Source organism: Argiope bruennichi, chromosome 3 (genome assembly GCF_947563725.1).
Source record: "Argiope bruennichi chromosome 3, qqArgBrue1.1, whole genome shotgun sequence".
Classification (NCBI taxonomy): domain Eukaryota; kingdom Metazoa; phylum Arthropoda; class Arachnida; order Araneae; family Araneidae; genus Argiope; species Argiope bruennichi.
The window spans coordinates 101,054,010-101,069,203 of NC_079153.1; the positions used below are offsets into that span (position 1 = coordinate 101,054,010).

A 15,194-nucleotide genomic window follows, 5' to 3' on the forward strand; every position below is an offset into this window, starting at 1 on the left:
CTGATTTCAGCAGTTTTACAGAGCTTGTGCAGCATTAATTAAATAAAAAAGATGGAATTGGATCAGGAAATAAGAAAACATTCTAGAATTAACATGGGTTAAATTAATATTTTTTAAAAAATAGGAAATTAGTTAGGATTTAATTTAGATTTAGAGATCATTACATATATATAGTATATATGCATATCATTATTTAATTTTTAAAAAATGTACTACAGAAATGTATGATGGTAAGACTAAAAAATCAGAAGTGTTTAAAAAGGTATAAACTATGACAAACATTTCTCATTGCGTCATTTTGAAATTAAATCTTTCTGTAAAGTTAAAAAGTTTTTCTTTTGTTTTTAAATTTTATAAGAAATTTGTCTGCATTGAGGCAGACCTTAATCTCAGATATAATTATGTTTACAACTCTAGTTTGACATTATTATCATATGACATTGAAATATGAATAAAATTGGTAATCTGCTGTACACTACTATGGTATAAAATTTTCTTACAGACGTAATGTATAAATTAGGAAAGTGGAGTGTCGTCTGATATAATTTTCATTATCAAATTACTGTTCAAAGTAGTGATATTCCTAACAGATACTGATGTAACTATTAAGGGATGATTATACATTATAAATATGGTAAAACCATCTGCAAGTTTGTTTGTTTTTCCCCTTATTCATTTGTTTATGTTTCAAACAAGCAAAGTAATTTATATTAAAATATGGCTCTTTTCTTCATGTTTTATATTATATTTCTCTACTAATAAAGATAAATATGTGTACTAGCACTTTAGAGGGTAAAGCATTGACCCACAGCTATCAAATTTAGCACATATTTAATTTAGAAGATGGAAATGTGCATTTCAAAGAAATTTTAATTAATTAAAAATTAATTTGAATTTTAGTGTTTTCCACAATAACTTCAGAAAATAAGGAATTATTGCGACAAAAATTACTAATAAAATTGTCTTCACATCTTTTCAATTTTTTTAATTCTTTTAATGGTACTAATAGTTTATACTTTGCATAAACATAATTTCATTGTCTTGTCAAATATTTAATTGAATGGTTTTCTTCAGTAGTTCAAAACTAAGAAGATTCTATTTAATAAATGTATACTTTACAAGATGGATTAAAAAGTGTTGCAGAACCACAAAAGTTGGATGTACTGGACAATAACATTTTTTCTAATGCTATGATGTCATGGAACTGGTCTCCATTAAGATTCATGTATGCAATGAACATAAACACAGCTTTAATGTTTGAGAATTTAATGCTTAAAAAGTTTAGTTGATTGAATTATGGTTAAGAAGTTAAATCTAAGAAATCCAATTGTGAAATTAAATGCAACCTGGCAAACCAGCTGATCACCAAAGGGTAATCCAGAGTAAAGGTTTGTTTGAATAGATGTAGGTTTAGCCAGTTCTGGCTCTAAATCATAGTCATCAACTTAATAGCTACAGTGCTTAATAGTTCATGCACGATTGTTATTTAATTTGAAATTGTAAACAAAGTAAGTGAATAAAATAATTAAAAATTTAAATAATTATTCGAAACCATTTCCATAACATGGCTTTTATTTTTATAATGAATTAATAGAGTGAGATGAATAATTTAGACTTTTCTGCTTGTTTTTTTTTTATTATTAGTAGTAGTATTCAAATTTATGCATACCATTTAATCTTAACTATACAAACTACATAAAACCGCTAAATTCGTTTGAAATGCAAGATAATCTATTAAATTATTTTTAAAAATTGAAGATTAAAGAAAAATTTAATATTTTTAATTCCTATAATAATTTCACTAGTGTGTAATTAATTAGAGAAAAGTGTTTTTTATCAAACAAAAAAAACGACAGCAGCAGACTAATAAGTTTTCAAATCTTAATTGTAAATGTTAGGAATGCCTTCACCGGCCCAATTTATACAGATGAGTAGAAGACCCATAACAGATCAATAGCGAAAAATCTTTTGTCACCATTTTAATTGTATTTTATGTAAAATCAAACAAATCATTAGAAGACAAAAAAATAGCAAGCCAGATTCTTTATAATTTTCAGTACATTTATTTGATTTAGAGTAATAATAAGGAATGAAATACATTTATACTGTAAATACTAAAAAATATTCAGATAATGTTAATTGTATAAAATTTCATAAATGGAGAAAATGGTCAGTGGTTAGAAAGTAGAGAATTTTCAGAATTAACTATGTAATTTTTATCTAAACATTCCAATTGGAAATACTCTCCCTTCCCAGATATGTAAAATCAAAAAGTTCTAAGTAACAAAGAGAATAAACCTGATCGTATTTATTTTTTGTCACAAAAATTAATTATTTTTGTGTTGCACCTTAAAGTGAACATACATCTTCTGCAGAATTATCTTTTCTTGCAAATAAAGTTTAGTATGATAAGTAATGAGAATGCTGGGCTATATTGTAAATTATTTATTTTGGTCGGCCTATTATAACTTTTTATAAAAATCTTAGGAAAATTAATTTTCCCAAGTGAGCATGAGCATTCTGATACTTAAAAAAATTTGCCTAGACCAAGACTAATTCATCTAAAAAACAACTATAATAATATTTTGATATTGAAAAATTATTTTAGATGCCTGTAATATAAGTAAATTAGTTGAAAATCACCCACCACTGACCACACATACATAACACATGCAGCACCATATTTGTTGTCTGATAGAGAACATTTATCAATGCATGTTTTGAACACATTTTTGACATTTGATTTAACTTTGTTTTTTAAATGCATATGGCTTTAAAGCTCTTGTTAATTGTTTATCAAATTTTATGCCTATATTAAATGCAAGAATATCATCATCATCCTGTCCTGAAAATGTAAACATATAATAAATAATTAATAAAAGGAATGCAATTAATGTAACTGTAAAATACTAACTATAAAGAAGTGAATAGCTTCTTTTATAATTTGATTATGTTTTAAAAATAAAAATTTAATATTACATCTTAAATCAAGCTTTATGATAACAGAGCATTCATTAACAATATAAATTAAAAATTCTTTGACATGAGCATTTTAATCTTAAAAATCACTTCCATTTAAGAAAAATATTTAAATAAAGCTGATACTGTTAATATATTTTTATGTTACTAAAAACAAAAAAAATGTAATTTTTTTGTATAGATCCCAAATATTGAAATAATTGCTTCCTCACTTATAATGCAGGGGGGGGATTGTTTGTCACTGGAAAATTAGCTCCAGTATGAATTTAATGAACACATTAATTGATAAAACCTGAAAATTTACAATTAATATTGCTATCCTAATTTTTTTCTTCTGTCCCTTTAATTTGTAAGCGTTTTTAGATGAGGCATTCATAGACAAATGAATGGTTAAAGTTTTATATGGCTATATAATAAATTTAATTAAATCAATCATTAAATTATATTATGATTAATAATATTTAGTACATAATAAAATCTGGACTCTTGCAATATTTTGAGTATTTCAATATCATACCTTGTTGATTAATCACCTTTAGTATCTATAATGATAATATAGATAAAAAAAATTAAGCTTAAAATATTATTTTGAAAATTACATTCTCTGAAAAATACTATTGAATATAACTTAAAAATGTTTAAGCTTTAACAATTTTTATAAAGTTTCAGAAATTGTAAAAGATTTATCAGACAAGTTCAAATCCTTCATTGAAGAACAATACAATCATATATTTGTTTCTAATGGCTATGAGTAATATAAAATGTATGCAACTTATACATATAAATTAAACAGTTTGCAAAATGAATTAATCAAATATAAATAGTGAAAGTCTTACAAAAATCAATCTAGTGAGTTGAACAATGTAATAGTGATTTTTTTCTTTGCATATTTATGCAATTTGTTACAACTGCCTATAAGTAACCGACTAGACAATAGAATATTTTGGCATGTAAAAAAAGTTCATACATTGTTTAAAAATTAAAGACGATCTATCAATTTCCTTACAGAGATTTAGAATAGAACCATTTCAGATAGAATTAATTAGGAGATATGTAGTAAATAAACTATTTAAAAGTGAAAACAAATGTTTCTCTTTAAAAAAAATGGTAAGAATGTATAAATTTATTATTGATAAGAATTCTGTATTTTTTTCACTTTTAAATTCAACTTTATCTATATGGTATTTTTATCATTCCTTACTTTAAAAAAATCATGTTTGTTGCATATTTTCTATCCATTAAGATTATCACTATTTTTCAGAAATACACAGTTTAAACTCTTGGAATATTTTGAGAATTTCAACTCCATTCCTTATTGATTAATCAGTAAAGTCTCAGCAGTCTACAACTGGGATTTTAAAATAAAATTTTTGCAGAAACAAATTTGGAAACTCTGCCTAAATTTCAGATTATCATAATATTTAGAAAATTTACTGTATTTATGATGAAACTTTTATAGCAATAATTTTAACAATATCCAAAGTCAAGCAATGTTTTGGATAAATATTTCTGATTATCAAAATGTAGCCCATTGTAAATTTTCAAAACCAGAAACTTGAATTCTGAGTTATGTTTATCTTTCTGGAGTCTTATCATTTGTTTATTATTACTAGTAACTTGATATACAAGATACATTAAAATATTATTAATATACATGTTATATATTATGATTATTTTTAATTTCAACATCCTTTAAATGTATCTAAAACACACACAAAAATATTAAATTGCAATATAATCAGTATTAGCTTATGCATTATATGCATGGTGGTGCTATACTACATTATGCAATTTTATCTTCTTAAACTATTAAAAAAAAATCATCATTAAGATTTTGAGAAATTTCAGTAAAGAAATTATAGGCAAGCATTATCTGGTATTAATAAAGATGAGTGTGTGTATTGGTGCTTTAAAGCTCAGACCGTTTGACCTACATTAAATTTGGAACATCTTTTTTTTTCTGAATTTTTTCGAAAGATAGGAATGTACACCTTAGAGTGACATTTTTTTAAATTTTAAAATTAAGCTAGGTTTAACTGTTTTCTCATGAAAACCTCTGAAAATATTATTGGGGGAAAAAAAGGAATTGTAATACCATTTCAAAAATTTTCAAATAGTCTTTCTAATAATACCAATTTCATAATCATTCGAATATTATTTGCTGAATTTTAGTAATTTTTAAAAAATATTTATTTACATTAATTTTCTATAATATGTTACATTGCTGCTCTGGAATTCAAACTATTTATCAAATATTTAATAGCTTGATTTTCTTCCATTACTGAAAGCTAAAGACGAAGGATCCTTTTAAATATCTATGTAGTTTACAAGATAAATGAAGTTGCAATAACACGATAAAGAGAACTTAAAGGCAAACATCATGGCTTTAATATCGATTTGAAGTCATATCTAAATGATTTATCTTAAATCAAACATAACCAATGTTCCCAGAAAACCAGTTAGTTACCTGAAACAACTAGGTTTTAATTAATTAATTTATTTATTTATTTCCATTTCTTACTGTGAATGAATAATAAAATCATAGAAGTATAAGGTTAAAATAAATAAACATGTAAATAATTGAAAAAGGTTAAAAGTGCATTTTGACACTGCCTATGGATAGATTACTACACCTGACATTATCATTTGAACAGGCCAAAAAACATAAATATAAACTTAACACTATATACATATATATTTAATAAAAATAAATTCATTTCAAACATTAACTTTCCAAACAAAATGAAAGTAATGACTTTTGATAATAAAACATTTAAAAAGCAAAAAACAATTTGGTTTTTAATTATCATAATATTGTATTTCTGTTTCACTTATTATTAAATTATGTATAATTTCTCATAACAGAAGTCTATAAATATAAATGGCATTCTCATTATTTAATATTTTGTTAAATTAAATATTATATGCATTATAATTGCACTGATCATAAATAATAAGATCATCTGATATAATGATAGAGTAGCAAAATAATTCAGTCATGAAATTAAAAATATTTTGTCTGATAAAAGAATGAAATCAATGCATGAAAAACACTACATAAATGACTAGCGACTATCTAAAACAAAAAAGATGATTAAACTTATATAACATTATAAACAAAACATTATATATTTCAAGCTCTCTTAATTTGCTTGTTATAATAGGAAAATTCATACAGGGTGTTTATAATTACTTGCAATTTATTTTAATTACCTAAAAACAAAATAAATTATAATTATATATATATAATTACTAAATATATCAACATAAAATGGCTATCAAGAAAACTTTATAGCAACAGTTATGAATTCAAAACTTAAAACTAACTGACTTGGTATAATGAACAATATTTTACAGTAAATATTATTTCTAGAATTCTAACATTGATATTTTAGTGTCATTTTCAACCAGTTACACAGAAAATATAAATATTAAGACTTATTTCAAAGAATTCTTGTTACTATACAACATATAATTATAAACACCCTGTATTCTTATTTTTAAAGGAAATGAACCCAACTGTGATTGCCAACTACTGGAATATCTCTTTTTTCACATTTAATGCAATAGTTCTTCCCATCATTATTATCCCAATACTGTTCACCTTCGGCTGTTTCATAACATACAGCAAAAAACAAAGAATGTCCCCTAGTACACAAATCTGAAGGATTACAAAATAAGGTGAAAGTGAATTTATCTGTATCCTCAACACTAGATCCTTCAAGATATGTAGCAAGCTCATCATGATGACTGGCCCAACCATTAGCTGTATAACGGATGAACACTGTTTTATGAAAAGTAATATTAATTACACTTATAATTCCATAAACAGTGTTATCAGCTGTACTAACACTATGAAGAGAAACTTTTAACTTTCTAAGGCGTCCCACAAATGAATTACTCAAAGATGGTGGAAGAAATGCAGGGACTAATTGGATTTTCTTATTATTGTTATTATTCTTTGCTTTCTCTTTTTCTGAATTTAAATTGGAACATGAAGGAACTATTTTTGGTAAATCTTTCTGTACAAGATATCTTATAGACTCCAACTCCAGACCTAAAGCATCAGCAAATCTTACAATTTTTTTCCCCTCTTTACGAGGAGCAGGAAATGAAACAGCTCTCACTTTCTTTTTTAGAATTGGTCTTTTGCCTGGGTAACTAGGAGCTGAAGTTAATTTAAAGTTTGCAGTACACCAAGCTTGATATTCATCTTTACTTTCATCTTTGAAATCTTCATCATCACTTTCTTCTCCAACACCTAGAAGTAAAGTAGTAATAATTTACTTAACTTGGGAACACAAAATTTTTGAAAGCTAAGATTGAATTTTTAGAAACAATAATGCTTGCATCTTTGTAATAAAATGTCATAATCATGTTTTGTTTCAAAAATGTAGCCACTGAATAAAAAATAGGAAAAAGGAGAATAGCAGAACATATTTTCAAATTTGTTTAAATAAAATTTTTAAGTGCTCAGCTGAATTGGCAAGTTGAAAAATATAAAAAAAATTTTTGTTTGTTTTGCAATTAGATTAAAAATTGCTATATTAAAACACAACAGATTTACAATGCACTGTTTATTTTAGAATTTCATTGCATGATTTTATTTAAGATTATTTCTTTATTAAAATTACTTTATTTAAAAGTATGATAATTTTATTTTTTAAAATGTATTACTTTTTTTATTTTTGGGTTATGTATATATATAATAAATCTGAAATACCAATTTTAATTGGAAAATCAACAATATTTTTTCTTGTTGTACTGAGCTTTTAACACTTTTTCTTCTTAATTAAAATCTTTGAATACATTGAATTATTATTGAGAACCCATTAACTTGAAATTAACCAAGTTCACACCAACTATATAAAGGCAATAAAAATTCAATAAAATATATGAAAAACTATAGCAGATAATTTTTAAATTATAAAGCATTATGCTACATGACAGCATATATATATGAAAGGAATTTTGTTCTGCATTAATCAAAAAATTAATTATGAATAGCACAAAAAAAAATTATAGATATAACATATGAAGCCATTTTAACTGTTACATAAGTTGTATTTAACTCATATCACTTCTAACAAGAAAATTTAGTGCACCATACATTTCTTTCTTTTTTTTTTTTTTTTCATAATACAAGCAACAAGAATCCCCCCCCCCATCCCTCAGGAAAACACTGCCTAAAACTGATTTTTCTAGAAAAAAGTCTTTCTTTCCTGGTAGTTAAGTAGAAAAAGTTACAACATTTTGAAATCATCATTTATACAATACATTTAAGTAACAGTTTCATTTATTACAAATACTACTCTTATTTGATTCAATGAACACAAACATTGCATTGCATTTTACACACAATTTTTTGTTGTAGTCTCTAGTATTACAAAATAATCAACATTAAAAGCATGATCAAGACCTAAAATCAGTATTAAAATGTATTTATAAAATAAAGGAAGAGAAGTATAATTATTTGATAACATCAGTTTTAGAAAGTTAATAATGATTTTATTTACATATTCCGCTATTTAACTACTATTAACGAAGAAAACTTTAGAAAAATAACTCAATATTGATATAAAAAGTAGACAAAACAAAGTGATAAATTAATATAACTAACCGAATATTGGTCGAGTGTAGTCTGGAGTAGGAGGCACATCATCATATTGACATAGGCGAGTGCTTAGAAGTCTTACTTTTTTTTGCACATGGTCTCTAATAACATCAGAGCAAACTTCACAATAAGACAAATTCCGGGGTAAATATAAAAAAACTCTGTCCTCTTCTCTGCATCTCAATGGCTCTTCAAAACAGATGTTACTATCTAAACCGCGAGAAAGTTTGTCATTATCATAAATATTCTGAGGAAAGTCCAATGAAAAACTTTGTTGTCTTTGTAAACCAGATTGCCATTGCCTTCTTCTGTTTGCTGAGGTAAATATATTTGACGGACGAGAGGATAAGACAGACATTCGCAATACTTTGACATGAGAAATTGCAAAAGAGTCACTGTTTGTTTACGTTTTGCTTCTGCATGAGAGCAGACAGCATGTTAAACTTGACCTCGATTTGACATTAGAGAAAGTGGTGCCATTCTCCGTAAACTAAAAATAAGATTTAGAAATAAAAATCGAGTGAAAAAAATCAAAATAAATGACAAAAGATTCGCTAAGAAATCATTAAATGCCAATATTTTTTTTCATAATCTATAATTATAATTAAATATCAATTCCTTAATTTTTTTTCTTTATTGTTAACATGCATAGAAACTAGAAGTAGAAAGGTAACAACTCATCTTTCCAATTTTCAGAAGTTTCGTATTTATTTTTAATGTCAATAAAATTGTGAAGTAGAATTGTTATACAAATCTGTAAAATTAAACGAAACGTGAATATTTTTATATCGTTTTAAAGCTATTAAAACGTGAAGCAGGTGAATATTTTGAGGTTAGACCACAGTGGTTATGAAATAATCACGACTTGTAAAAAAATACGTGCCGTTAAAATTGAACGAAGATGTATGATAGACGTGATTATTCTCTTAATTTATTAATCACGTATCTTCGTTTACTTAAAAACTGTCATTTAAAAGGTTTCAAAGAATAAATGATTGCGTCTTAATAACATTCAATTTAATTTACAATGTACTGATCTAAAAATCAAAGAAATTTATGTAATGATTCTTATTATGTTCAAATATCTGTTGATAATTTTGACCTACTTAGAACAACATCATTGTAACAGCTCATTATGAATCAGCTGCAACCGAAATCATTAATCAAGGCTATTGCAAATTTCATTTTTCAAATAAAATATTTCCTTAAAAGCGTGATGTTTTCAACTCAGAGCATAATTTGAGTACAAGAATATCAAAAAATATTGCTTTTATCGCAAAGACCTTCATCTTATCCTTCTTTAATACCTATGTTTTCAGAAAATTTATATTTTTTAATGTTCTTAAGCTGGATTCCCCCCGCCCCTTTAAATATGCCGTTACGCCCTAAATGCAAGAGATAATCTTTGGAGTTATAGTTGCAAAATTTGACATATAGCTATTTCTTGGGTTGTAAATGCTCATTAAAGAGAATTTTTTTGAAATTTTAATTAATTAGAATTAATTGATCGTTCCTTCTCTATAATTTTAGAGCAGATTATTGCATAATTTTTTTTCTTGTACCATTTTAAAATTCAAACAAATTAGCTTTTCAGTGATACCATACTATTTCTGTATTTTTCTGTTATTTTTAATTTTGATAAATTTTTCAAAATTAATTTTAAATGCAATTTGTATTTATTCTGCAAATGTAAACAACTGCCCTTATTGTTGCAATGGAATTCAAATAAATTTCCTCTCCTCATCAAACTTTGCTTGCATGCTTTTGAAAAACGTTCACTTTCGATAAAAATAAGTGTTCTCTTCGAAAAGTAATTAAAAGGCAAAACTATCACTTTTATTAACGACAATGTCTTTAAGCTGACATCTTTTTCTATAAATTGGATGATGTAAAAGGTGTTATGCGCAGAATACAATGACTAATACGATTAAGCCAGACTAATAAAACATTATAATGTTACTATATTTCAGGTTTAAGGGTCAAAATTTGACTTTTAAGCATGATAATTTTTTTCTTGTTCTATTTATTTATTTCAATTCTATCAGTATCCATGTTTTAATCAGTATTTCCTATATCAAAAAGGATCTTCAATTCTGGACAGCTTTATAGACTCTTTTTTTTTTTTTTTTCTTTTTTTTTTTTTTTAGCGCAGAGCGTTTTGAGAAAAAAAACTGCAAATTAATTACCCATTTCATGAATATTTTCCAGAGGAATGAGGGCAATATTGAATTTCTAAAGGTCAATGGATTTACTATATATTGCAGCAATGATGTGAAAAAAAAATTATTTATAGTTCAGTAACCTTTCACCAAAATGAGCGTACGATTCCTTATAAGTTAAAATAATAGTTAAAGAATCAAATTATCAAAAAAAGTCAATACTTTCTTAATTGAAAATCTGAATCCCGAGAACTTTTCTCACGAACTTGAACAGCAGATCGCTGTTCATTTTCGTATTGTGTGAATGAACAATGCCTCTTTTTTAATTAACTATTTCGAATTTAAGAAAACTGAATGAAATTAAAAATAAGAATTAAATAACTGAATTTAAAAATGTGGCAGTAACTTTCATTTTAGTGCGACTGCTTTTGTTTTGAAATATTAGAAAATAAATTTTGCTCTTCGCATATCGAAATGATTTGTATTTCGATACATTTAATGTTCGACTTAATTGTGAAATCAGCCTTTTCTAAACATAAATTTTTATGTCTACACAGTAAATATGAATATTAAGAAAGATTTCAAAACATTTTAAACTTTTTTCATTATTCTGCACGATTTTTATTTTCTGGTATATGCAAATAATAAGGACTATTATCGTCAAAAAAAAAAAAAAAAAACTTGAGCTGATGACTTTTATGAGCACTTGTTCGATCTCCATGTATTCTAAAAAGCATTTTTGGCATTAAGTATTTGAAATTGGTTTTTCGAAATGAAGAGAATTACGCGGTTGAAATATGTTATACTATAATTTGTGCAACAAGACTATAGTCTTATGACAAATTTTGGGGGAAATGCATCAAAGGGAAGACTGTTTTTAGTTTTCTGGAAGTATGTTGTTCTGCCTGCATGTAGAACTGAAATCATAACCTGCTGGATGGGTGAAATTTGTCATGTCACTTATAGTCGAAGTGTCAGATATGTGTAAAATTTTGGATAAACTCCTTCTCTTATATCTGTTTTTTCGCTTTTATCTATTCGTGTATATGTGAAATGAATGCGACAAAAACCAACAAGTTACAAAAATGCGACTTTCTTAAAGAAACTAAAAACAAATTGTGCAATAATAATATGGAATTATATGTTAAAATCAACAGGCAAGTACTCTCAGTTAAAATAAATGTAATTTTTAAATCGCGTTAGACTTTAAGTTTGAGATTCGATATGAACGCCTAACAGTAGTTTGCAAGTTGAATAACTGTAAAAAAAAAAATTCTTAAATTATTGTTTGAAATAAATTATTATTTTAAACAGATTAAGTTTCATAAAGATATCATTCCTTGGAAGGATAGTTTAAATACTTCTTAGCTGCAAGTTTTGCTTCACACGACATCAATATTTTGTCAAAATATTAAAATTTACTAAATTATTTTACTGACATTAGCCTTACTGTTCATAGGTTAAATACATCTGCTCTCAAACTGATGCATATGGTATGTGGTTGCTGTTAAATTATAACAAAATGCCATCTGGCGCTAGTGGTCCAGCTGTTACACCAAAATTTCATATTTCCAGTTTTGTAATTTATTTTTATTTTTTTGACAGACGATATTTTTATGTAATAGTAACGACGAGATTTTTAAATAGTTGTTGATTGATATATGCATGTATTAGTGTTCTGTTGAAATTCGTGGAATTATGGATAGTCCACAATTCATTAAATCCACAGTTTCATCTCAACTCATCCCTTTTAGTTAAAACTCATTTATTTATTAAAGTACTGATATCTCTAGATTTTTTTTTGTGTAAAATGTTGTTCATTTATTTATACTTGTATTACTTTCTTTATAAATTTGCTTGACTTTCATAAAACTTTCTTGAACTTTATTTTTATGTTTGTATTGTTCGCGATCATTAAAAGAAACTTCAATAAACAACACTAATTAATTTTTCCCAAAATAATTCGCTTTTATATTTCAAGTAAATAAATTGGACAAGTGACTAAAAATTCTTTAAAAATTTATATCATATTATTATTTGTAAACATTAATTAACCAGAATTCCCAATTTACTAATCGTACTTAATTTCCTAATATATCTTCAGTCGTTAACATCTTAAGGTTAAGTGTTTCGAATACTTGGAAAGTGTTCAAGATACAAAATGACATGCCAGAGGCAAGAGATTTAGTTATTTTTGATAATTAACCTTGTTACCACAGGCAGCGTGAGAGTGTTCCTAAAATGTTAATATGTAAAGCTATGTAGAAGGGAGCCATCTCCAAAAGATACATTTCGTTCGGTTTCTCGCTTTTGTCGCAGAACATTAGGCACGAACAGACGATACTTTTCCTAAGATTGAACGAACCCTGATAGCGAAGTCTCGAACTAGTAGGGAGGAGGATTGAAAGTTCGAAACCCTATTTATTCCATTAAAAAAACGGCAGTGTAAGCGTGTCTAGAACCTCCAAATCCTTTACGTCTATCCGCTTATCTAAATGTTCGTATGAAGATGCGGCACGTAAGCCTAAGAACAATGTACTGGCTTCGGCGTCGCTCGCTTTATAAGACAAAATTACAAAGTTTGTCCCAGAATAGTCCAATTTTTGGTGTAAAATTAGGACATAAATATAGCGAAACTAAATTACTGTTATGAATTATTATGTTATAAGAAATATTTTTACCACTTTTTAAATTTATCAGTTTTGTGCAACAAATTGCGCACATTTATCTACACTATGTTAATTAAAATCCATAAAATGGTAATTAGGTCTCCAATTAAATAAAAATATCCAATTTTTCACACATTTTATATATTGATTCTTAATTATATTAATATTATATATTCATTTAAATTAATTATATTATATTCTTATTATTAGTGGGACTGCAGCTCTTCATATAGTAATAGAAATTTTTCCATTTAATACCATCCGATTGCGGGTTTAATTCATAGTTTGAAAATTTTTACCAATCCCTAAGGATAATGTGAACAATACATTTTATTTGGATTCTCATAGAAAATAGTGAAATGCTGTAACGTGTATTACATTATACAATGATGCCTTTCGGACTTGCATACATTTCACCTTATAATTAATTATGAATAATTTAATTACTAGAAGGGGAAAAGCAATCGAATGCAGTATCTAGCAAGACATTTTTGGTTGATGTGTATTAGATACATCAAATGAATTGTCTCTAAATAATTGTTAATTTTTAATTAATTTTATTTATAAATATATGCTTCCGTTTATTTTTCTCGCATTCGTTCATCGAGATTCGCTCATTTGGGCTAATCAATAACAAAAATCTTGAAGGTATAAAGTTAAGATAAATATTCATGTTCGGATGTTACTATCGTATTTGTTTTCGAAAAAATTTATAGCACAACTTTCTTATTTTTCATCAATGATCCTCCATTTTTAAAAAAATCGTTTTCAAATTTCAGGTTAGTGAAAAAAGAATTCTGCAGAATAAAAACGTTTTAAGTTTCTTTTCCAACATATCTGGAGGGAAAGAAGTTGCTGTATTTTCGTTAATACCTTCTTTCCCCCACAAACTATGAAATAGAACGAATTCTTTTTCAGAAATTCATTCTTTTCAATAACAGAAATTGGTAGTGTTTGGAATCTTGTATTGTTTAAGAATACTTTTCCCCTTACGAAGAAATGTATATCATTTTCCCCTGTGCCTTAAAAGCTCTAAAACGAATGATATTAAATTGTTGAAGTTATATACCACATGCAAAATGTGATGATTATATTTATACACTGAAAGAATTCAGGATGCAGCGCCTATGCGCGAGCGTTAAAGCAGTTGTTTAAACAACAAAAGCGTGAAAGAAAAGAAAAAACAATTTTATTAGTGAAAACAGTTCTGTTCGTTCAACCTCGCCAAATCACTAGCTGAAGTAAGTGCAAAATTGCGCTTTTGCTGAAATTGTAGAGGATTTTTTTTTTTTTTCTAATTTAGTTTGGGGTGAGAATTGTTCGTTTTGGATCTTTTCTTCGAAAATTGGGTTTCCTTGGTATTTTTCCAGATAAAAAACATTTAATTTAATTTAAAGATAATTTATCATTCATTCTTATCTTTTTTATTATTTCATGAAATTATATACCTACATTTCATTTTTTAGATTTTTGACATAACCATAAATGTCTACTTTGATATTATGTCATTAATCGGATAAACTTACTAGCAAAATTCATGTCTACAGAATCTCTCGAAGTCATAGATTTTTTTCAGTTTAAATTTTAGGATTTCACTATATGATACTAATATATAATCAGGCAAACTTATGCCTTAGTTGCATGTTTCAGGATCTAACAGTCAAATTAACAGCATTAAGAAACAATTCAAATTATGGTATATTTTATAAAATTTTACACATTTATTAATGAGTTTATAAAATTTTTATAAGTGCATATTTGTATTAAATCTAA

At 26.3% G+C, this 15,194-nt stretch overlaps 1 protein-coding gene across 1 annotated transcript; it reads right to left on the reverse strand.

Moving 5' to 3' along the window:
• Positions 1–2,070: 2,070 nt before the first annotated feature.
• Positions 2,071–9,049, reverse strand: LOC129963702 (protein phosphatase 1 regulatory subunit 3D-like). The gene is made up of 2 exons (XM_056078218.1): positions 8,600–9,049; positions 2,071–7,240 (listed from the first exon to the last, which is right to left on the reverse strand). The coding sequence occupies exons 1-2, from the start codon at positions 8,949–8,951 to the stop codon at positions 6,480–6,482; spliced, it is 1,113 nt and encodes a 370-aa protein (XP_055934193.1). The 5' UTR covers positions 8,952–9,049; the 3' UTR covers positions 2,071–6,479.
• Between the last annotated feature and the right edge of the window lie 6,145 nt (positions 9,050–15,194).

What these genes read in the sequence shown, in the direction of transcription:
- LOC129963702 (XM_056078218.1), bottom strand. Translation starts at nt 8,951, where the DNA reads ATGTCTGTCTTATCCTCTCGTCCGTCAAATATATTTACCTCAGCAAAC. An exon ending in CTACACTCGACCAATATTCG is followed by an intron (nt 7,241 to 8,599) that starts GTTAGTTATATT and finishes CTTTACTTCTAG; the next exon opens with GTGTTGGAGAAGAAAGTGAT.